Here is a 24,490-nt window from a genome sequence, read left to right as displayed (position 1 = left end):
CTTCCTCTTGATCTCCTTTTCCCCAGCCTTGGAGTTCCTCAAGGTTTAGTCTTTAGCTTTCTTCTCTCAATCTCCTAAGCAATCTCACTGGTTCCTGTGGTTTCCCCACTTGATATCTCCATTTGGACGTATCATACGAGGAGCATCTCAAACTCATGACACCTAAAATCAAAAGCCAACTCGCCCCTGCTGTCTTAGCGGGGGAGCATTTGCCTCGTCGAGTAAGTCAGAAATTTCAGGGTTGTGCTTGATTTCTCCATCTCCCTTTTCTTCACGTGACAAATGCAGCGCTCTGATGCAGGAGCAGCCCTTCCTAGTTCCGACCGGACTCCTGAGCTAGTTGCTGCAGTTGTACACGTCTGCTTAGTAGGTTGGGCTCAAGGAAACATGGCTGGGGCTTTACTGAAAAATGGCCCATATTGCATAGACATTACTTCAGGGAGCCCAGCTTACGGCCCCAGGGACTGATACGGCCCACGGACGTGCTTTGCTTGTCCCCTGTGGTGTTTGTTGTCAAAAGCTAGAGGCGCAGTCATCTGCAGAGAGCAAGGATACACACGGGGGGTGTTCCAGGGGCCAGCAGTAGTCTATTTCTTGACCTGCGTGGTGGCTGTCAAGGTGTTTATAATTTTTTTTTATTAAACTTTTTTGTTTGCACTTTTCTGAATATTTCAAAAAAATTTTAAATGAAAAATATCTGAGTTGCTAAATTTACAAATCTAAGGTCTTTATGGAAAGAATCTTCATCTCTGGTTCCTCTTGAAAAACCAGAGGATGGGCTTGTACTCCCACGTGGTGACTGTGGAGTAGAGCTGGGTCGCAGTTGTCCCCTTCAAATCGGGTACAGACTGGGTAAAAAGTTCCCCCCAGTAACCAAACCAATCCTGATCTGATGAAAAAATCATTAATGACAATGGTGAACACTTACTCGTTGCTTACTGGACACTGCTTTACAAGCATTATACCATTTAATCCTCATGCCAACTATTTTTATTTATCATCATTTTACAGATAAGAAAACTGAATCCAATAGAGGGATGTATACACCTGCCAGAGGTCCCAGGGCTAAGTGGTACAGGTCTGCCTCCAGAGTAGTGATGTCCAGTAACTTTCTACGGTAGTGGAAACGTTCCGTATCTGTGTTATCCCATATGGCAGCCACTGGCTGCAGGTGGCCATTAAGCCCATGAAATGTGAGGGTTTGTAACTGAGGAATTTTAAATTTTATTCAAGTTTAATCAGTTTAAATTTAGCAGCCACTGGTCGCTGATGGACCCTGTACTGGGAAGTTCAGTTCTCCAGCCTGAGATTTGCTTACAGAACAACTATGTTTTAAGCACACAGTTTGAGATTCAGAGTATTAAAATCTAAGGATGGTTGGTTGACAGTTCAAAAGCAAGGAGATAAACACAGACTAGTACAACCTAAGTATGAGGCTAAACCCCACAAACATAGGGACAATACCAATCACGTTCTGAATCCCTTTCTTAATTAAGCAAAGTGCTTGTATAGAAGGCATTTTAGCAAGTTATGTGGAAGGGGGCAGGGCAGGGGCAGAAGTGTCAGGCAAAGGCTTATTTCACAAAGTCGCTGTGACTGTTTTTCAGGAGCAAACAGCACTGTGCGCACACTGGAGAGAGCACTCCATGTGACGCTCTGGGCAGGCCTAGTGTCATAGAAGTTGTTTCCAGCCAACCCCAACCCGCTGGCTTGTGGAGTTATTTCCTAATACCACTTTAGTAAGAACGTGGCCCTACCACCTGTCCTTTGCAGTGACCTAATACAGGGTTACAAAGGATATCCTTTGCAGTCTGAACGCAGACTCTTCTAGTCCTGAGACTTTCTGAATCTCCTTGCACAGCACTAAACCAAGGATCAAAGAAAACTGCACTATTTAAAACTAGTGGCTTTCAGTAAAATTGACTCAATACCAAATGTGTATTGCCAGAAGAGAGAAACTTTAGGAAAAGCTGCGCCAAATTCTTTGGGGCAAATAAAACAGGCAGACCTCCAAGGATGTTAGTGGTAACACTAGGAAGTCTGACAGGTTGAGGGGGCTGGGGCAGAAACCTATTCCTTATTAGCAGGACAGAAAGTTCATAATTACAAAGATCTGATTTTGGATCTGTTGGGCAGTAGCACCAGAATGAGGGAGAGCCGGTGACAGATAGCATTTGTTCAGGAAAGTAATAGAAGGTGCAGGTACTGTAGGCACTGGAAGGAAGTTCAAGAAGCCTGTAGTTGACAGCAGAGTTTCAACAACCAAGAAAGCCAATAGTTGGGGCAAGTTACAAATAAATCCTTACAAGTTTTTGGATGGCAGTGAGGTGGAAGAGTGAATGATGAGACACATCTGGGTAGAAGGGTGTTCTACAAATCCTCACTTGTAAACCCAAAAGAGAAGCAAAGAATGATGCTCATGGGAAAAAAAAGATGTAAAGATTTCCCAGTGGTTACCATGTGGAAGATATTTATATGAGGCCCCTATTTCTGGATGCTTCCTGAAAATCAGTAATATTCTGTTATTGCTGACTCCATGTGACCCATGAAGACTGAGTTCTGTGGAGGAGATGGCCACAATGACCTGTCTTTCTGGGTGGAGCGAAATTAACTTACCCTTTGAGGCCTGCTAATATTCTGGTCAGAAGTTGAGCTTAGCTAAAGTTCTGTGCAAAGCTTTTTAAAGCAATGTGAAATAACTTAGGGCAGAACTTGATTTACTTTTAGGAATGGAAACAAATTTAAAGGTAATTTTAAAAAGAAAAATGTCAACACAGAAAGGCGGTGCTAAAGCTGAACCGTATCCTTTATTTTATGAAACAAAGCAGGTTATAAGATATCTCGTTGGGTGATAATGAATGTTCAGACATTAAGAATCCATTTCATTCACTGTTCTTTTCATTTCAGCACAACAAAGAAAACTGAGCAGGCAAAAGATGACTCCACAAGCAGCGATGACAAAGAAGATGTAGTTTTAGATAAAAAGCTTAAGTACTATAAATATCCACGGTCCACCGGGCATCATGCTGCAAGGAGACCGATGTCTATCTCCAGAGAATGGCATGGATATAAAAAGAAGAACCATACTATGCGTGTGGGAGAAGACATTCACTGTGATGTGGTGATTCACCAAGATCACAAGAAAGAAGTGAGAGCCCCTTCTCCTTACTGGACAATGGTGAAGCATGACAAAAGCTCCTCGTCCTCCTCGGCCTCCTCCTCAGATGCATTTTGGCTGGAAGATTATGCCCAAGCTGAGGACAAGGGTCAACCTGTATCAAAAGATGATTAGGCCGCAGTTTGCAAATCCGTCATCACAGATGCATTTTTCTCAAAAACACCCAAATTTTGTGCGTTGCCACGTATAGTTCTGCTACCCTTACAGGAATATGTGCAGACTTCCCAGTTCTCCATCACGACCGTGTTGTAAAGCCTTTGGAGACCTTCAAAGTGATGTGCAGAGACTGCCCTGGGGTCTCACAGACCTCACAAATGATCTTGTTCCGATCATTATGATCATTCAAGTCCTTAAGACCCTCCTTTCTGAGAAGAATGTCTCGTCTTTTAGAAAATGCAGCAGAGGGAACCCAGTATCAGAATGTGTGAACATAGTAGAGAATTTTATTTTTTAAGGTAAGTACCACATTTTAATTTAGGTAGTTTCTCTTGTTTTGTAAACTTCAAGTGCCCTATTTAAAAGAAAAAGAGAAATTTTTTTGGCTAGTTGTTTACATTAGAATTTCTGCCCCCCTTTTCAGCCTTACTTTTACTTTGAATGTTGGGTTGATAGTTAACTAGTTGAAAGAGACAGGATAGGAACAGATGAGAGAGAAGAGGAAAGAAAACCAAATTCTGCCACAGTAAAGATAAACACAGAAAATGAAGCAGTGCACATACTGGATATGACTAACAGGGAATTTATATTTTTTCACAAATAACTCTATTGCAGAAAAGGCAAAAAGGGGGGTAAAATCCAGACCATTTAATTGTTCTTACCCAAGAGGACACATTTTTAACTATTTTTATCTTAAAAAGTCACCAATAATAATCTGGAAATACTTATTCTGATTGCCACTTAGCCTTAATTTTGATAGTTTCTCATGCTTCTGTACTTTATTATTATATTTCTGTTCTCCTTTAAAGCATCAAAACAAAAACCTCAGCATATGATAAATAGTTGTTGACTGATTAGGAAAAATGCAAGAAAAACATTTAAACAGAATGTTTTATTGACTTTAGGTCAGCTGGGAACAATTACCTGCATTTATGCTTTACAATATTTTGGAAAAAAGATAAATATTACATTAGAGATTTTTGACTTCCATGTGTTTGCTGCTATGGGTTGAGAAAATGTTCAGCTCTTTCCTGTAACATGTGTTTCAGTATTACAACTCATCAACAAAAGGTGTATGCCCCAAATTGCCGCTTGCTGCCATTGACTTCCGGCCAGAAACAAACTTCTTTGCAGCCTTTAAGTAAACAAACAAACAAAACAGAAAGTTAATAGAAATAAGCAAGAAGATAAACTTCTTTTCCTCGGAATATTCCATCCTATGTGTGACTGAGCAAGTCTGGTGCTCTAGAGATGCAGGTAGCTTTAAAAAGGGGGAAAAAGAAAACCTCTCTGACATTGCAAAACAGGGCAGAGGTGTACTTCCTTGTTTCTATATTACAATGGCAAATAGTCTGAGTCAATAAAACATACACTGTTAACTGAAAAGTTATACTCCAAAGGCTGGCTGTTTAGGGGGAGGGCATAGCTCCAGTGGTAGAGCGTGTGCTTAGCACGGACAAGGACCTGGGTTCATTCCCTAGTACTGCCTCTAAAAATAAACTAACTTAACTGCCTCCCCTACAAAACAAAACAAATGAAAAACCAAACCAAACAAAGGCTAGTTGTTTAGGTTAAGTGTAATACCATGAGGAACAGCCCCACAGTATCTCAGGCCAGCTTTTTAAACAGAGATGGTGTTGGAGGCAGCTGGGTTGGGCTCACGTGACAGTACAGTGTACAAGATGGGGAAAGCCATTTGGGAGAGTGTGTACGATGAACGTAGAGGCCAAGTGAAATCAAGTCAGTGTTACTATCTTGACACAGCCTGTTTCTTTTTCCTACCCCCGTTGTCCCTACATATAAGGTAGATCCCTTGGTGAGATGGCTGAGACCTCTACCATGGAAGGGGAGTAGGCATTTTTAATATAAAAAGGACTGATTCTGGCTTTATTCTGTAGTTCATGTACTTGTTAGGCACAGTAGGGAATACAGAGAGGTGTAAGACAACTCAATCTTATAGCAAACAAAATATGTGAAGGGAAGAAAAAAAAAAAAACCCAACACAAAACAGCAGGGGCAAGAGAATGTCTCAGACCGAGAAGACTGGATCATGAAGGACTGGCAGGATAGAGTTTATCTCTTAGGAGTGAGGACGGAAAATACCAAACTTGACAATTAGGTTGAATCGTGTGAAACTGCCAATATTTAACTCTCCTTGACCTTTAAGGATCTAAAACGGTTTAAGGATCTAACGGTAATTTAGCTGAATGAGGATACCCTGAGTTGACAAGGAGGCTGTCTGCAGGTCTGATGGTAATGAGCCCTTCTGCCTCCACAAGAGGTAGACAGGCCCCAGACCAGAAGACCATACGTAGCCCAAGGAAGCTTATACATTCCTTCTGAAACTGGATCATTAAGGACAAGTTATTTGATGTTAAATAAATTTTCACTTGCTTACATTTATGACATCAGCGTCAGCTACTGCGTCAATCTGCTGAAGGACTGTGGATGGCGGAACGTAGGAACCAGCAACTAGAGCCTGGGACCCAATTTCATCCAGGAAACTCTCAGAAGACTCCACAGACATTAGGTAGCTAGCTTTCAGCTTGTTCCTGTTCAATAAAACGTGTGTAACTAACGCAGAAGCCAGTTTTACAGAGCACGGCAATTTTAAAGTATGTTCCCAAACCCTGAAACATGTTTTGGTAAATATATAAATTAACAGCTTTGAAATCTCAACAGCACTAAAGGTCTCCATTCTATTTCTTCAGTTCACCAACTCTTTTATTATTCACATTATCCTTTTGAAAGCTGTCAATACAAGACTATATTTGAAAACCCAAGAGATTGCCTTTTGATTTTGAATTAGAACTTAGATCTAGTTAAAACTATTTTAATGTGAAGTTTTGATTAATGAAATAGCTCTTGCCTCCTGATATTTTGGTGATAATTTTAGGCATTTCTATTGAAGAAAGTATCTCTTCTCACTGTCCACTTACCAAAGTGTTGTGTACTGATAATCTGTCACCACTGGCCCTCAGCCCCATTTCTGTGCTGGGATTTGCCTCACTGAGGGGTGAGCAGTGGGGAAGGACAGCATAGGTCCTGTAAGTCCTATGGCTTAAATATGGGCACAGGAGCCTCACTCTGAAATAAAACTCAATTCATAATTATCCCAGAAAGAGACTGGTGCTCAGAAAGGCACCTGAGTTATTTACCTCTCAAAATAAACTAATCTCCTTGGCACTCTGTAGCAAGATTTCTATTAAACATAATTTAATGTAGCAGTTTTACCACATTGTCAGCTTAATTGAAAAGATTTTACCTGCAATAAACTTTACCAAGAAATTATTAGTTTGTCACTTCTGCAATGACACCTCACTTTCTTTCACTATAGGAAAACAAAGAACCTTACAAGGAAAAGTATCAACTCCATCAAAATGGCAGAAACAAACATATCTTGACATTAATAATCAAACCTCCATCTTCTACATGTTGGTATACCTTATAAAAACTGTGCTACATTTAAGTAAATATATTTAAAAAAAATAAATTAGATTTGGAACCAATTTTTCCTAAGCAAATCCAGTCTTTCAGTTTATTCTCATCATGACTTGTTTCTAGTGTAGTCATGGGGAACCGCATCCCACCATCCTTGGCTCCATGTATACATTTAATAAACTGTGTCATACTTACTCAAGAGATGCAATTTTTTTGTTTGTTCAGTATAATAAAGTAATAATACTAACGAGGACAGAAACGGCAAAAGGTTGTTCCCTCCTGGATTGTAACTCACCCTGTCAGACTTCCTTTGTGGGCAATACTAAATGACCATGAAGACCGCCAGAGTTTCAGAATTCATATTCTGAACTGTCTTAAATAGATGGAGTCAAATTTAAATGTTCTAAATGTCTGTAGGAAAGTGCAAGCTGACTTCCAATTCTGTCCAAAGTCTGTCTCTAAAAGGTTAGAGAAACTCCCAGGACTACTGAGTTGAGGTGTTGTCAGCACTTTCAATGAGGACAGTGGGGATTTAAAAATCATGAAACAGGAGACAGATACTGCAATCTTTTAACCAGATGTCTTTTTTGGGTCTATCAAATCAGTAAAGAGTATTTGAAAAAAAAAAAAAGCCAATGGTTATGGTAAACAGGCATTCTCATTCCTATACAGACAATGTGATTATAAACTGGTACAACCTTTTACATTGTGACTCCAAAATATAAAAGTAAAATTATATAAACATATACATACATTTATATAAACACATACATATATTTTAATACAGAGACTTTCATTATAATATTTACAACTCTCGGCCTAGGTGGGAATCTATACCAAGAAAGTAATAAGAAACACAAAAATATTTTAAGCCCAGAGGTACCCTTTACAGTTTATAATTTCCAAATGCAGAAAATGTCCAATAAGTATATTCTGACACACCAATTAAAACTTTATGGCAAATTTTTAGTAATCTGAATAAATGGAAACATCATTATAATGTTTAAAAAAAAGGGAAGAATCATTGGTAGAGAATGAAAGATAACTTCTGTCTTTTTTTCTGTTTATAATTTTCAAATTTCTACAATAAACACTATTAAATAGGATGTAAGTATATATACAATATTAAAAATTATATTTAAAAATGCATAAAAATGGTCAAGAAAATAAGCAAAATGTTAACAATGATATCTCCTGGTGGTAGGAGCGTATTCACCTTTCCTTTTAAATAGTTTTCTGTACCCTTTCAATCCTTTTGTGCATTTATTACAATAGTGTTGTACTAGAAAAAAATACAACTTTCAAATAACTGCAACATGAAACTCAGTTAACACTGAAACTTACTTGGCAGTTTGGACATCTGTGTTAGAAAGGTTTCCTTGAGCAATTGTTTTGACTTGGTTATAGGCAGCCTTGATAACCTAGGACAGACAAGTAAAATCTCTGATCAGTGCTGGAGTCTGCAGTGATCAAACACTCCTCTACTGAGGCCGAAACACGAGAAATAGTGTAGCGTCTATTTGGAATTCTTAGGTCACTGTGTGCTTCTTATGCTTCCAATGTTCCATAAAGCAGCTGTCTGTACAATATTCAAGTAGCCAAGTTCTTTACAGGCTTAAAGTGGCAGAGGGAAGAGGATGGCAGGAGGGTTTAAGAGAACACAGGGACTTATGATTGCCTGTAAAGAATAAACACCTCTAAAACCTCCCCAGACTCTCAGTCATGTAATCGATACTGCGATCTCCTGCTGTTCACTAAGAAGAAACAAGTAGTCCACACACAGCCCATCTGTAGAGCTTATCCATACTTGGAAGGCTGGAGTCAAGAAGGAATCAAATTCCAGTGATGTGGGTAGGTACCTGGTAAATATCTGTTGAATAATTAAATAAATACATAAACCTGGTCCCTGATTTTTTCCATCCCAACCTTGGCATCATTCTGGGTCTGAAACCTACTGTTCTCCCTAATCACCTGAATTCTAGGACCCTCATTTCCCCTCCATTTTAGCTACGTATTTTCACAGCCATACCCCAGAACTGGACATAACCTACATCTGCCTCTGAAATCCTCTCATTCCAAGACCTCTGGCCTAAGTCTTTAATCACGCTATCCTTATCTTCCAGTTTACCAAGATCCCTAGTTCCTTATTTGTCCACTTCCAATCTATCAGGCCCTTCTGGCTTCACTTCTTTATTTAGCCTAGATCCATGAACATCCTTCAGTTACTCTTGTGTGTCCAGCTTCCTGCAATCTCCTCATACCTCTGACTTGCCTACTTCGCAGGACTCTAATCTAGGATCAACCCAACTGCCTGCCTCCTCCATTTCTCCATTAGGTGTGAACACTAATGATAAATCACGAAAGACCTCTGACTGGCTGTACTATGAATCTGTGGTCACTCATCACAAGGAGACAGCTAAACTGCTGCTATGCCCATTCTGTGTGCATCTAGCCACTCATCTGTCCCGAACCTCATTACTTTCTTTAAACTCTCCCCGCTTCTCTGACTCTCAAAGCATGACTTAGCCCCCTGCCTCACCAGGGATGTATTTCATCTCCCTGACATCCTCTTCGCCCAACATCAGCCTTTGTGTCCAATGCTAAAATGTCCACTTGTACTGTGATTCCTGTTTGCTCTTGCTTTTTCAGACTTGATCCATCTATGATTTCCCATCTCCTTTACTTGCTCCAATTTTCCTTTCCTTTCAGTATGATTGTCTCTTCCAACTTAATCTCTCAGTGTAAACTCTCCTAAAACTACCACCACCACAAGTCTAAGCTCCACTTGCCTACACCAATTTTGCATTGCTTTTTCCTCACTTATTCCTTAATTCTATAGATTTTAGTCCACTTCCAACACTCTGGTGTAAACTGATTAATATCATCAATAGCGTCCTAGTTTGCTAGAACTACCAGACCTCTCTGTGGTAACTAAAGGGATGTTAATCTGGAGTAGATCAAAATAGTGTTTCTTTCCTTCCTGGCCTCCAAATACACCAGTTTCTCTTCTTTTTCTTCTTATTTTCTTTAGTCACCTGGTGGTGGTTCCCACAGCTCAACCTTCAGTTTCCTTCTCCTGCAACCTTTCACACATGACCCTGACTTCAGCACTCTTTATACTGAGGACTCCCAATATACATCCTAGGCTTGACCTCACTGAGCTCTCCATTTGGATATCCCAGAGACAACTCAATGACACTTGGCCACACAGAACCAAAGTATCAAGGAGGCATTTCCTCCCTCTTTCCTGGAAGCATTAGTACACATTTTTCATTTTTAAGTTTCCTCTGCAGCAGATACACCTTAATAAAGATATACAGAGCTCTGATAAGTCATGGCATTCAAACATTCCATATTTTTACTAAAAACGTCAATGGGGGAAAAATCTTGTGAGAATTGGTAAGAATTTGAACTTACATCTCCAGCAGCTGCTGCTTGTGAGATAGTGTAAATCCCGAAGAGTCCAGAATCTGAGTAACTGGCATTAAAAGCAGAAACCTGAAATGTAATGAAACTTTACTGTATGTCATTCTACCAGGTAAAACGGGACATAATTTCCTTAAAGCTGTCTGGATAAAAATGTGTACTTTCACAGTATAAGCAAAGATTAATATTTCACTTAACTGGTTCTGTCCAGGACTGAAGTATTCTGCTCACACAGGTTACCTCTTTCAGAACTGTAATGGTTTTAACTTCTCATTTAAATCTTTCTAAAAAGGATCGCTCACTTTCCTCTTTGCTGGGTATTTTCTCACCTTTTGATGATTAAAGGTTAATGCAAACATTAACTTGTGAACATTTTACTATAGACTCAGTATGGCTTAGTGGTATGGACTGTGGCCTTTGGCATTACACAAAACTGCTTTCTTTCCTCTGCTGTTGGTGGTAACTTCCTTTTCATCAGTTTGCTTTCACTTCTCCTACAGACTAAAGTCAAAGGATTAGGAAAATAATTTTGGCTTAGTGGTCATTACTCAGATGTCCAAGGTGACAGGAAGTTTAGCCTCTGGAAAACAGGGGAATTGCTGTCTATAGTCTGAGTAGTGTTAAGCTCCTTAAGGTGAACATGACTGCTGAGTACAGAGTATCCTAGTGTTTACGTGGACCATTTACATAAGGATCACCTGAGTTGTCACTGAAACTACAGACTTTCAGGTTCCTACAACAGATCTACTCATTCAGATCCCTGTGGATGCAGCGTGGGAGCTGGCAGTTTAAACTAGCATTCCAGGTGATTCTTATGCACACTAAAGGTTGAAAACCGTTGGCTGAGTCCAGGTAAAGCATATGAAGGTGTGCACTTCAATTACTTGACGTTTACTTACAATTCTGAGACTATCCCATTCATATCCCAAATGTCTGAAGTAGGAAATTTCTATTAAATTATGTCACTGGATTAGATTAAACTCCAGTCACTGAAAGCATCATTAACATTCAGTGGTGAAGAGTAAAGCATGAAGAAAAGAAAACAGAGCAGACCATGAACCAGGAGAAAGAAAATCTGGAGGAAATCTAACTTACGACTAATTTAAGATAATGGTTTTCAAACTGTGCTCCAGGGAATCCTAAGGCTCTGAACAGAAGATTCCAAGGGTTTCACTGTCAAGTAAGCCTTCTAAACTTCTTTAAAGCAAAAACTTGTGTGTTGGGCATTGCAATTGGGAAACTGTACTGGATAAAGAAGGCTCCTCTACTAAAAAAAAAAAAAAAAAAAAAAAAAAAAAAGTGTAAACTACCACTCGAGTATTAAACAGAGGGATAAAAATAAAGACTGATTTTAACTTCCATTGTTAAGTGTCAAATGGCCAAAGACTTACTGAAGCATAAACCTACCTGTGCTATGTACTGTTGTTGAAATTACGAACAGTACTTAATCCTACAATTTAGTACATTTGTTACCTTTTAAAGATCTCAACAAAGGTCATGTAGGGTATTACACTGAGCAGACAACGGTCACTCATTCAATGGTATTTTGCTGGTTGACAATTTACATTCTCTTGATTTAAATATCACTATTTTGAAAGCTTTAGCACTCTCCTGACTGTCATAAAAAGGTGTCTTCTAAGGTAACATGGGCTTTTTGTTATGACTAAATGTCATTTTTCTTTTTTTTAACTTAATCTCCAGCTGAAGGGTAAGTCTGTAAGCAGTTTGGAAAACATGAAGAGCAGTGGAACTCAGGAAGTAGCCACAAGAATGGAAGGGGACAGAAGAAATCAGAAAAAAAGACTAACTGGAACTAGGGGAATGTTTACTATCTAAAACTTTAAAGGGAACGGAACTGCGAACTTCTGATTTTCTAAGCATTAGTACTTCTTTTTTATTAGAATAACTGAAAAGACAGTAAGTTTTTGATAGACCCACTAAGGTACTAAAATTAGGCCTGGCTGTCTCTTCAATTTTACAAAGATTTTCTTTCGTTCATCTTAAATTTTAAAAGCAGAATTAACATTAAGAGCCCAAGTTATCAGGACTACATCATGAACAGAGCCTTTGAAAACAAAAAGAGAGCTATCCACTGCTCAGACTCACATCAAATGGCTGGTGGGTTCCCTTGGCAATAGCCTGGTAGAGTGAGCTGGTGGCGTTGCTGCCCCTCTTAACGTGTGGCCCGGCACCGAGGACGTGCTGGAGAACACTGAATGCATTTGCTTCTGCACTTGCTGCAGCAGTGCTTTCTGCTACCAGGGCAGCATGGACGAGACTGTCTCCATTCTGTTCTCGGATTTCACCTGGGGCCAGGTAAGGAAAGTGAAGAAGAAAGTGGCTAGTGGTTTTACCCTTCGGTATTCTCTATGACGCAGCATTGACCTATTGAGATTAAGCTTTTCTGTGGCCTTGTGCTCTCCTCATGCCAGCCCGCCCCTCCCCCAACACATACTCAAACATGTTTAATACCTAACCCACAAGCAATCTAATTCTTTCTTTCCACACTGATACTATCTGGTAGTAAGTGGTTAGGCCTGTTATACTGCAGTACGCTGCTGGGGTGAGAGGGCATCCTGATAAAGTAACTCAATAGAACAAAATGCTTACCTCCACGGTATTTGGCCTTTGCACCAGATAAACCAAGGCCGCCTCTCACATTGAGAAATCGTTCAGCAACTTGCTTTAGAACAGGATGACTCACACCTATTTCCACAGAAACAAAAACAAGCTGGAACCAGAATCTCTAAAACACAATTGTAAAATGCCTACTGTTTTAAAATGTATGATTATACAATTCAAATATTACAGAATTAAACAGTAAAGAAAAGAGCTCCCCCATAACCCCACACTTCCAGAGATACCCATTTACAGCTTCAGCAAATATTAATTTTATCCTCATTTTCTTTTATTTTTAAAATGGTATTATCCTATTGCTATTTTTTCTAACTTGTCTTTTACATTTAAGTGAGTGGACTACACCAAACATTTATGGTTATAAAGAATTCTATTATATGGACATACCATCAGTTACTTAATCCCTTCTTGATGGACATTAGTATGCTTCTAATAGTTGGCTATTAAAACAATATTGCATTGTGCATCAAAGGACATTTTCAAAAGAGTAAAAAGATAACCTACAGAATATTTGCAAATCATGTACCTGGTAAGGATTAGTATCCAGAATATGCAAAGAATTCTCACAGCTCAACATTAGTATGGCCATAATCAAGAGACAGGTAATAACAAGTGTTAATGAAGATGTGGAGAAACTGGCACCCTTCTGCACTGTTGACAGGAATGTAAAATGGTTCAGCTGCTTTGTAAAACAATCTGGCAGTTCTTCAAATGGTTCAACAACAAGATAGATATCCTGGCAATTCTACCCCAAGGTATATATTCAGAAGAATTAAAAATAGATGTTTTGTTAAAAAATTTATACATGACTGTTTACATAAATAACAGCCCCAAACTGGGAACAACCCAAATGTTCGACTGATGAATGAATGGATAAACAAAGTGTGGCAATGAAATATTTTTCAGCCGGAAAAGGGAGTGGAACATTGGTGCATGCTACAATATAGATGGACTCTGAAAACATTACGCTGAGTGACTAAGTAAAGATGCCAGTTACAAAGGCTATTATTGTACAATCCCATTTATATGAAATGTCCAGAATAGTCAGCTGTACACAGCAGACAGAAAGTAGATTAGTGGTTGCCAGAGGCAGGGACGAGGTAGAATGAGGAGTGACTTCATCTTTTGGGGATGAAGAAAATGTTCTGAAATTAGATAGTGGCAATAGCTGCACAACTCTGCATATACTAAAAGCCACACAAAAAAGTGTTTTGGTTTTTACTGTACACTTAAGTTTAAAGTAAAACTGTACACTTAAAGGGTGAATTTTATGGCATGTGAATTATACCTCAATTAAGCTGTTATTTATAAAACAAATGAACAAAAACTCAATACTGTACATAATCTTCTCATGCAACTAGTTTGTAAACTTGACCAAGTGCTTCTGCAGGGTAAATTCTTATAAGCAAAATTGCTGGGTCTAAGAGCATAAACATTTAGAATTTTAATATGTTAAAACAGACCTCCAAATGTTATACCAGTTTACACTCCTACCAGTAATTTTTGAGAGTGTCTATTTCTCCATACCTTGGTTAGTACTGGGTAGTGTCAATCTTTTAGTTTTTGCCAATCTCAGATCTAAAATGTCTTTGTTATTACAATTACATCTTTTACAATAATTGGCTATACATAAACAGATACACATACACACACATTTTCCCCACAAATTGTTAATGTTCTTTGTCTATTTTTCTATTAAATTGGACTTAAAACAAAACCAAAAACAAAAGTTGTCTGTACAAGCTCTTTGCTTAGTGAAATCTGCCCTTTGTCATCAGTTCTGCAAATACAAAAATGAATTTAAAAGCCAGTACTTTAAAAAGTTAAATGCTGGATTCTGCTTTAAAAAAAAAGTCTGGCTATCGAAATTCTATCACATGACTTTCTGACATAAACAGAGGATGAGTTCTCAAATTTTGTTCAATCCTGTGTTCATATAATTATAGCTTAAAGGACCACTATTAAAGAAGCGAACCGACATACAGGCAATTCCCAACTTACCAAGTCCAATCAAAGCCATTCTTGCACTTGTAAAATGGTTCTGAACGTAGTGATGTAACTGAGGAAGTTTAAAAACATCAAGTTATATTGGTATAAATACAGAAAGCTGAAAAATGTAAAACTGCAATTCAGCAGAAAATACTAAGGCTTAAAAGCTGCTACAAGGAACTATAAGTGACTACCTAGTGCTGAATTACACTGAGATTTTATTTTAAAAACCATTGCTTAAAAGAACTAGAACTTAATGTGGTGATGGTTATGGAACTCTGTGAATATAATAAAAGCTAATGATTTGTGTATTTTAAATGGGTGAACTATACGGTATGTGAATTACATCTCAATGAAACTAATGAAAAAAAATGGAATAAAAAAAAGTAATGAAAAAATAAGAGCACACACTAGCCTGAACTTGAAAAAAATGGGACTAAGTTTATAATTTTTATTATAATGTGACTTAAGCACCAAATCAGGTTTCTTTTGTTTTTATACAGGTAGTAATAAAGCACTGCTATTAACAACAGTAGGGCTAATAAAGTTACATCACTATACTTCTCTTGCCCATCTTTGAAGGTCTTCTTGCTATGAGGTTACTGTCTATACCAGGGTTTCCAACCTGGATGATTATAGAATTATTTGAGGAGCTTTAAAAATAAAAACAAACACTGTCAATGTCTCCCCACCCCATCTCATTCCCAGGCCCACTATACAGACTGATACAGCAGATTCAATGTGAAATCTTGGAATCTTAATTTAAAACCACTCACCTACCCACCCAGCTGATTCAAGGACCAGTGAGATCTAAGAATTACTGGTTTATACTACCATTTTGACCTAATATACAAAAGTAGGGCTAAAACGTGCATTCCCAACAGAAGCATGATTGCTCTAATGGACTGAAAATTAGTTCTTGAGGTTAAAAAAAAAAAATCTTATTCCTTTATACATAAAGTACAAATATACATATAGTACACAGAGTATATCTATGGTATTAAAAATTCATGGTGGAGGGTAGAAAAAATTGGCTAAAAAGGCTCCTTGAGAATAGGTGATAATATTGAGCTTCGCTAGACTGCACTTTTAATCAATTTATCAGAATTTATGACCCAAAGTGAATGTTCCAAGGAGTCACCTTGGAAAACCATATATATTTTTTTCTGCTGATGTTTCCTATTGAATCCTGCTATTGCTCAAAGTATTCTAGTGCCGATTTTTTTAGAATTTCCTTTAGCCTAGGGATACATTTAAAAAATGACAGTAACTTTGAGATAACCATGGTTTCCACCTTGTTATCTGTCTATAATACACACATAACATCTTATTTTTTAAAAAAGTGGGACCCTTTGGGGAGGGAGTGGGTATAGCTCAGTGGTAGAGTACATGCTTAGTATGCATGAGGTCCTGGGTTCAATCCCCAGTACCTCCCTTAAAAAAAAAAGGACCCTATTCATAATATTGGTATATCCTATTCATAAATTACCTCTTCTTTACTTGATAATATGCTATTAAATCTTTCTTTATCAATTAATATTTTTGAATGGCTGAATAATATTCCATTCTACAGATATTTAATAAGCTATTTAACTAGTTCCCTAATGCTGGATATTTAATTTGTATCTAATTTTTCACAATGATAAACAAAGCCACAATAAAGATCTATGTGAATTCTTTTAGCTACCTCAATAATATCTTTACAAGGGTGCATCTGATTTCTGAAAAACTTCAAAAATTCACTGAAGAGGCCAGTCTTATGGAAAATGTTGGTTGTTCCAAGTTGGACAAAATCAGTTATAAAATTTTTTAAAAAGTGCCATATGAATGGTAGGCAGTAAATTGATAATTGGACAGTTTTCTTAACCAGGAGATAAGTCAAAAGAGCAAAGGATATAAAATTCAGTTTTCTGTAGTGGATAACTGGAAATGAGAATTAAAAACCTTAATTTCTGAGTCATATATACTTTGAAATTTTGGATAATTCTCACTTTTTTCTCAATGATTTTTGGTATTTTTGGGTGGGTGGGTGGTAGGAGTGGAAAATTAAGACTATATACACGTATCTACACTTGCAGATTAAACACTCAATGTTTCACATTTTGTAAACAAAGTTCTATGATATACACGTGGCTGTGACATGTGACAAATCTGAACTGCCAGCAAAGTGAGGCAGCTGTGCTGGAGAAGGTAAATGAGATGGTGAGCAGGCTAATGATGGAATGGGAGGTAAGGAAGTGGATTCACTCCTACCTATGTATTCAGAGTGGTTAAAGGAAGACTTAGCCACAAGATTATGGTATTTAAACATTTATATATTGCTTAAAAGATACATATACACAGAAAAGGGTCTAGAAGAAAATATATCCTAGGTATTAACAATGAATGCCTTTAGATGTGGGAGATGTTCTTTCCATTTATTTTGCTTGTCTCTGTTTTCTGAATTTTCTGTAATTTTCTTTTAACCATTGGCATTTATTTATTTATTTACTTGTTTGTTTATTTTTAATGAATAGACTATTTTTTTAGAGAAGTTTCAGGTTCACAGAATTGAGCAGAATGAATTTTCTGTAATTAACATGTCCCTTTTGTAATTAAAAACTTTTTAGTTGAAAGACACACAAAAGTTGTTTAAGATAGAATTTTGGTTAAAAGCAAACTGATGGGGGAAAAAAAGCAAGCAAGAGAATTTCTTAAATTAGAAGAAAAAAAGAAAAATTAGCAAACAAAACTGAAACGGTAGATGAATGTTCAATTTAATGTGAAAACAAGCACATTTAAAAATGTAATGTGTTTTATCAGTACCTCGTCTGGTGTCACTTTTCCAATCCTATAATCAGGACAATATAAGGAGTTAGCCAAGGTATTTCGGTAAGCTGCAGCATGCAAATTTTCAATGACATCTATAAAATAAGTAAAGAAGTGGTTATGGAAATGTGATTTAAATAAAGATAACAATACGTTTAGAGCCTAGAAAGTAACTAGACTTTAGAATTTCAGTCATCTTATAGCATTCAAATATTAAGAGAACTTGAAATTTATTATCATTTAACTTCTAGCAACTTTTAAAATTCTCCCAGTTGAATTTGCTCAGAAAAGTAAGAGATTCAACGACAGCAGCTTCTAAACATCAGAGTCCACCTAAACACTTCTCTAACTTTAATCTCCCTGGTATCATCTGGAAAGCATAATGGCCTGAAGTCTGAGTCTAGTTACAGTTCTGCCACCAACTAGCCACGTGACCTTGATTAAGTCGTCTAATCTGAATTTTGCTTACTTCAAGGTTCCCCCTTCTAACGAGTGGGTTGTCAGGATAAGAGGAGATACAACAGTGTCAGTTTTAGGTCATATTATTAACTTACAGAGGTTAAGATGCTACTGCCAAACTGCACTCCTCACTGGTGCCCTGGCACTGTCCCTGCTGTCCTGGTTCAGTGCCTCTGCCTGAGGTGTCTCTTGTGTTTGCTCATTATTTGGGCAGCCCCTCTCTGCCAGGCACTGTGCTAAGTGCCGGAAGTAAAACAGACGAGTAAGACAACAATGCCCGCCCTCAAAATATGAGGGGAAACACTGTAAAATAAAGTATTATGGGTGTGCTTGATGTTAGTAGTATCAAAAGCGCAGTGGGGGCATTAGGGAAGGGCAGTGGGAATTAGAAAGGAGCAACAGAAATAAAATCTGGGATAAAATGTTGTTCCAGATCACCTCAGTAGGTGTTTCCCAGGTGAATGAACTGAAACAACATTTCCGGCAGAGGAAACAGACAAAGGCGTAAAGTATGACAACTGTTTGATTCCGAGGGGGAATTGCAGCTAGGAGGGGAACAGTGTGGAGCAAGAAACAAGGGAGGGAGGCAGGGCCAGATCATGAGTAAACATATATGCTAAGTTAAAGAGTTTACACTTTACCTTAAAAATACTAAGAAGCCTTTAAAGGATTTTCACCAGATTTTCATGTCAAGAAGGATCACTGTAATGGCAATGTGGCAGATGGACCGAAGAGGTACGCCTGGAGGCAGAGACACCAGCCAGGAGACTACAATAACTGTTCAGGCAGAAAGGATAAGGGCTGGAGCCTCACAGCCACCAGTGGGGAGGAAAGCTACTCTGAACACGGTAAGTCATCATTTCTATAATTTTATTGTTCTACTTCTTTGGTAGAGGTCTGGAGTAACAAAGATCATTCTCCTTTGTGACACAAAGTATCATCATGAAATAACATTAACTAACAGGTACCAAGCACTTACTATGTTCCAGACACTTGGCAGGAGACCTCCTCTCGACAGGCCTGCACCTGAGTGAAGCCCATCCTGCGCTGAGCCTCTGCGGCTGGTCACCTGCTTACAGCCTACCTGCACATGCCTGCACCTACCAGCTGTGTGACTTCTGACAGTCAGTGGTGCTTTTTGACTGATATGTTTTACCACATGTACTTGTCAAGGTTATATAATTAAACATTATATAAACACAAATATGAATAGAAAAAAAGTTCTTATTTTTTGAAAATTAAGTTGACTGCTTTGGAAAGACCCAATAAAGGTGAGTCAGCTGAACAATAACAGCAATGTGTAACAATAAACTACAGCAGCAGGAATAAACTGCCGCCAGATCTGGTGTAAGCAAAACCATTAAAAACCAGTGGCGGGTGGGGGGAGCAGGGAAAAGGCCTAGGATTCTATCACCAATTTACATACCATCAACGATGAAAAATAATCAACAATACAAATGAACAAACAATACATTTTAAAAAGTGGACACATTTCTGGAAAGGACATTTCCAAGCCCAAGGAGAAAAAAAAATTCAGTAGCAATTTTATTCCTCTATAAATCAATCTCCTCAAAAACCCAGTGTTTTAAGACACAACTGAATGTAATCTGAAAGTGCACTTACGAGCCTGTGGATTCTGAAAAGCCACGGTTTTGTCAATCCTCAGCTGAGACTGAAGGGCAGCCACCTCCCAACGACGAAATTCTGGTGCTGCAGTGACGTTGAGCAGGAACTCCATTAGAATATCACTGCAGAAGACATGGAGAGTTACCAGTCAAAAATCTAAAACCAACATCCATTCTACGTAACTGTTAAAGCTCTCAATATTAAACTTCAGGCAGGTTGTGAATGATAATCTAAAACCAACATCAGAGGTCATGATGCCTCATTAAAAAAAAAAGACTAGAACTGAGCAGCTTAGTATTCCTTTAAAAGCAGATGTCCTGAACACACACAGGGACTTACACATCATCCCGCAGGCACTCCACAGTGTAAGCCATGCTCTCCCTTGTTGCAGTCACACTGAGTGAAAAAGAAATGACAGTGAATTATCTAAATCAGAAGAATAAGCTTTCCCTGACATCCTTGTTAAATCAATCAATTCCCTTGGAAAAATTATTTTGAAGTATAAAAAAGTATAAATAATAGTGTAACAAAAAAAATATATATTCAACTAAAATTTTAAAATGCTAAAAAATATCGTAAGTAAGAAAAGGGCAAATATTTCAATCTTAAAAAGAAAGAAAATCCCAACATGTTACACATGGATAAACCTTAAAAAAATTTTCCTAAATAAGTCAGTCACGAAAAGGACAAATCCTGTATGATTCCACTGATATGAGGTCCCTAGAGTAGTCAAATTCACAGAGACATAAAACAGTGGCTATCTGCACCTAGGGAGGAGGGGAAGGGGGGTGAAGTGTTTAACGGCTACAGACTTTCAGTTGGGAAAGATGAACACATTCTGGAGACGGGTGGTGGTGATGGTTGCTTAATGAGACTTATCGCCATAGAACTATACACTTAAAGGTGATAAATTTTATGTTATGTATATTTTGCCATAACTTAAAAAAAAAAAAAAAGGCAATGTTAAAGCTGAAGATCTCTTTGTACCCTTCCCAGGCTAACTCCCTCACTTTCCAATTCTAGAGACAAACGTGATCATAAGCACTATGTATTACTATTTTGCTAAAAATCTTGAAACTTGTTTTTCCACAAAACATTTTGATTTTAAGTCTAGTATGTTGATATAGATCGAGTTCATTCCTTGACTGCTGTGTGGTAGTCCCAGCCTATTACTGTATCATACTTTATTTATCCATCCTTTTAAAGATAGGCATTTAGGTTGCTTCCATTCTCAATAAAGTCTTTGTGCATGTGGATTAAAAACAGTAGGTTGTAGAATATGCTCATTGTCAATATTAACAGATATTCCTTGATCTTTTCTAAGTAGTTTTACCAATTTACACTCCCCCAGCAGTATAAAGACTCTCCATCTCCCTTAACGTTGCCAACACATGATACATAAAACATTTGATGGGTGTACAAGTGAAGATCATAGTGTCCAGGTTCCTATTCTGGGAACAGCCTGTTACACATGTTGCAAATATCTACTCGCAGTTACTTAAATTTTTACTTTAATGCATAACGATGTTTTACATTTTATGTGTCAGATTCATCAGTCTTCTTGTGTCTTCAGAATTGTTAACCACCTTGATGACACAGAAAAGTTTCCTTACAATCGATTATCTTCTGGTGTTCTATTTCCAATTACTTATTTTTAACAAACCTTAATTTACCACCAACTGCTTCAATTCCACGGGTTATCTTGAAAGATGAAGCTCCTTTCGTAGTCTTGAAAAAGAAAGAACAATTTTTTTTTTTGCAGTTTTTTAGTGCTAAGTATGCCAAACATCACTCTGTGTCAAAATCTAATGTCTGTCATTAGATTCAAAAAGAATTTTACCTAGTGAACCCTTTTTAGTTTAAGAATTATAAAACAAAGTTCACCAAGAAGCACAAGTATAGATTTTTACATAAAGTACATTTAGGTAAAAAATTCCATTATAGAACGCGAGCTTACTGGATTCATTAGTCTATTCTGAAAGAGATTTTCATATGGGAGTGAGTAATTTTTTCAATTTTTGGCACTTTTTAGAATTAAAAATTTTGATTTTTATCCTCTAGCACTAACATTCAGATGGACACGAATTTAATGCTTCCCTGTGGTAAATATCCTGTGTTCTTTTTAAGCTATACTAGAGGACTCTACTGGGTTGAATAGGGTCCCCCACAAGATTCATGTCCACGCAGAACCTGCAATTGTGACCTTATTTGGAAAATAGTCTTTGCAGATGTAATATTTAAAACGAGGTCATGCTGGGTTAGAGTGGGCCCTAAATCTAATACGACTGGAAAAATTCAATAAGAGGGATATTTGGATAGAGAGACACAGACAGAGAAGGCCATGTGACAACAGGGCCAGAGACTGAAGTGATGCAGCTCCGAGTCAAGGATCGGCAAGGATTGCTGGAACCCACCAGAAGCTAGGAACAGAAAAGGCAGGGTTCTTTCAAGAGCCTTTAGAGGGAGCATGGCTCTACTGACACCATGACTTTGACTTCTAGCCTCTAGAAGGCTAGAAGGATACATTGAGGATACATTCCTATTGTTTAAGGCACCCTGTTAGCAAAAATTTGTTATGGCAGCTCCAAAAAACTAATATAGGTTTGTTGCTCGTAGTTTTCCTTTCTGTAGGACCGAGATACCACAGGTTTCTAAACATACCGAGGTAGTAAGAGATGCTTACCAAACCTGATGCAAGACGAAGCAAATGAGAGGTTCCTAAATTGTTGGAGTCCTCGTATCTGCTGCCTGCTTTAATGAACAAACCAATTCTTGAAGCAGGAGCATAGTTTTCAAGAGAAGCAATCACTAAGCCATTTGGTAATCTGGTGAACTGTATTTAAAATAAAGCGGGGGTGTGATTAATGTTTTTATATTATCAAGCACAGTAAGGTATGTTATGGGTCCAGTGAGCAAGCCAGTGGGACTAACCTCAAGGTCTTCAGGATGTGGAGGCACTCCCGCAGGGGCAGCTGTGGCTTTTACTTTGGGGGCAACTCTAAGGGAATAAAATCTCTAGACACACAAAAGAGATAGGTGATCACACTTTTCAAAAGAACAGCGCATTGTATCCGACTGGGCCTAAGCGATAGAGGATGTTCAGTGGTAAAAGAACTCCATGGGAGGACTTAGCTGATTAGCTTACTATGCACTTACTAACCCGGCAGGTTATTTATGCCACTCTTAAATCTCTATTTGTGATTTGTAGAGCCTGAAGGAATACCGAGCTCTCCATGTTCATTTCTTACTATGTAAAGAATTACTGTATGTTCTTTTACCTTTTAATTATCTTACTAAAGCTTCAAGTGGTTCTTTCTAGCTCCAATGCTATGGGGATTTTTGAAAAAGTGTGGAATAGCCACATTCGTACCCTTTTATAGATTTTAGCATTACTGCTTCCCTTACCTGCCCAAAGAGTCTCATCTTTTTAGTCTGTTTTCCAACTGAAATGACTTCATCTCCTTAATCATTTTACTAGCCTTTAAAAAAGACAAAGTATATCATCAAGAATACTTCCTCCAAGCCTCAAATATTTCCCACAGTATCTTCACTCTTTTCCGTGTTACACTAAGACTACACAATCAAGGATTTAATCTTCTTTGATTAATATATCCTGAGATTAACAATAGCTTCATCGACAGCAGGTTCTCAACAACATAATATGCAACCACTGGAAGGGTAAAGGGGTCCTCTTAAATGTCAGATAAATGCGTAACTTTATTCAGTTTTTGGGGGGGCTGGATAATTCTTTTTTGTGGGTGGCCTTGTGCACTGTAAGATGTTCAGCACTAGCACTCTCCCACAGGTTCTTATAACACAAAAGTTTCTGCATACTGCCAACTGTCTCCTGAGGGCAAAACTGGCCTCGCTACCCGCCTCCCCCCCTTGTTAATCATCGCTCCAACTTGACATAACACTGACACTAGAGTAGTTTTCCCAAGTGACAGCTATGTTTCACTTGGGCTTGAAGGAGGAGCTTTAAGAAGCTCTTGAGAGCAGGTCAAGAGCCCCTCCTAGATAAACTCTCTTAACAAGAGATCAAGAAAAGCACACTTTATTATACAGCAGGACACCAAAGCTCCAGGTGCTGTGAAAAACGCTGTAAACGCGTTAGTTCATTTCTTCCTATGATTTTACACACGTGCCCACTTAACCGTTGGGGAAGCTGATGCTCCGTGATACGCCAAGAAACAGAGGCCGCAGGTGATAGGGTAGGGACGGGGGGGCTAGGTCTACGCCGCCCCACAGGGACCTGGTCTTGCAGTCTCCTTCCGCACGCCAAGTGCAGCAGTGACCTTCAAAGGTCCCCTCCGCCGACTTGCTTCGCCTCGGCTCTGAAGCCCTCTCCCTGTCTTAGGTTTTCCGGCATTAGGTCTCTCCTGCTCAGAGCACCAGCTGGCCCTCCAACGCCCGACCCACCCAGCCAGCAGCCCACTTGCTCGGCCGGGTTCAGCTGAAGGGCAAACGGAAGCCCAAGGCCCCGGGGCCCCAGACCAGGCATCTCCGGTCCGTATGACCCTGCTGACAAACTGCTCCCCAACCCTTCCCCAAGCGCGCCCCTGCTGTGCTTACCGCGAGGGACCCGGCTCTGGTTATCAGCTTCATGGCTCAAGATTGCTCCGACCCACGGACACTACCGCCTTCTAGGACGGCCGGATGATGGCGGACGGCGGGAGTATCCCAGCTTCCCTCGCGGCACTTTCCCACGCCTCCGCGGGGAGGGCGACTCTCTATACGGCCGACCGCGCTCTACTGCTCCTCGCTCTACGG

General features: G+C 38.8%; 2 protein-coding genes and 1 non-coding gene across 5 annotated transcripts in view; 2 read left to right on the top strand and 1 right to left on the bottom strand.

The window, feature by feature from the left end:
* Nucleotides 1–3,531, top strand: part of PDZD9 (PDZ domain containing 9) — an 11,119-nt gene extending 7,588 nt beyond the window's left edge. The window contains exon 4 of the mRNA XM_031471178.2: nucleotides 2,908–3,531. Coding sequence (XP_031327038.1) covers nucleotides 2,908–3,292 — 385 coding nt within the window. The 3' untranslated portion in view covers nucleotides 3,293–3,531. The remainder of the gene's footprint in view (nucleotides 1–2,907) is intronic.
* Nucleotides 2,789–24,442, bottom strand: LOC105092293 (cytochrome b-c1 complex subunit 2, mitochondrial). Of its 3 annotated transcripts, none has more exons than XR_010377674.1 (15): nucleotides 24,293–24,442; nucleotides 22,652–22,735; nucleotides 22,404–22,553; nucleotides 21,384–21,448; nucleotides 20,060–20,116; nucleotides 19,718–19,842; nucleotides 17,633–17,730; nucleotides 14,840–14,897; nucleotides 12,812–12,907; nucleotides 12,308–12,507; nucleotides 10,193–10,273; nucleotides 8,120–8,196; nucleotides 5,733–5,886; nucleotides 4,259–4,469; nucleotides 2,789–3,272 (listed from the first exon to the last, which is right to left on the bottom strand). XR_010377674.1 is itself a non-coding variant. In XM_010983959.3 (14 exons), exons 1-14 carry the CDS (start codon nucleotides 24,323–24,325, stop codon nucleotides 4,386–4,388), a joined length of 1,362 nt encoding a protein of 453 aa, XP_010982261.1. In that variant the 5' UTR covers nucleotides 24,326–24,442; the 3' UTR covers nucleotides 4,208–4,385. The 3 variants fall into 3 exon arrangements, 1 of the variants encoding a protein (XP_010982261.1); XR_010377675.1 differs by lacking the exon at nucleotides 2,789–3,272 and adding an exon at nucleotides 3,594–3,689; XM_010983959.3 differs by lacking the exon at nucleotides 2,789–3,272 and having other exon boundaries at nucleotides 4,208–4,469.
* On the top strand, nucleotides 16,188–16,262 carry TRNAT-AGU (transfer RNA threonine (anticodon AGU)). Its single transcript has one exon. It is a non-coding gene; the product is annotated as a tRNA-Thr (tRNA).
* Nucleotides 24,443–24,490: the final 48 nt, after the last annotated feature.

This window comes from Camelus dromedarius, chromosome 24 (assembly GCF_036321535.1).
Source record: "Camelus dromedarius isolate mCamDro1 chromosome 24, mCamDro1.pat, whole genome shotgun sequence".
NCBI classification, from domain to species: domain Eukaryota; kingdom Metazoa; phylum Chordata; class Mammalia; order Artiodactyla; family Camelidae; genus Camelus; species Camelus dromedarius.
The sequence above is the reverse complement of the archived record's forward strand: the minus strand, read 5'-3'. Positions and strand labels throughout refer to the sequence as shown.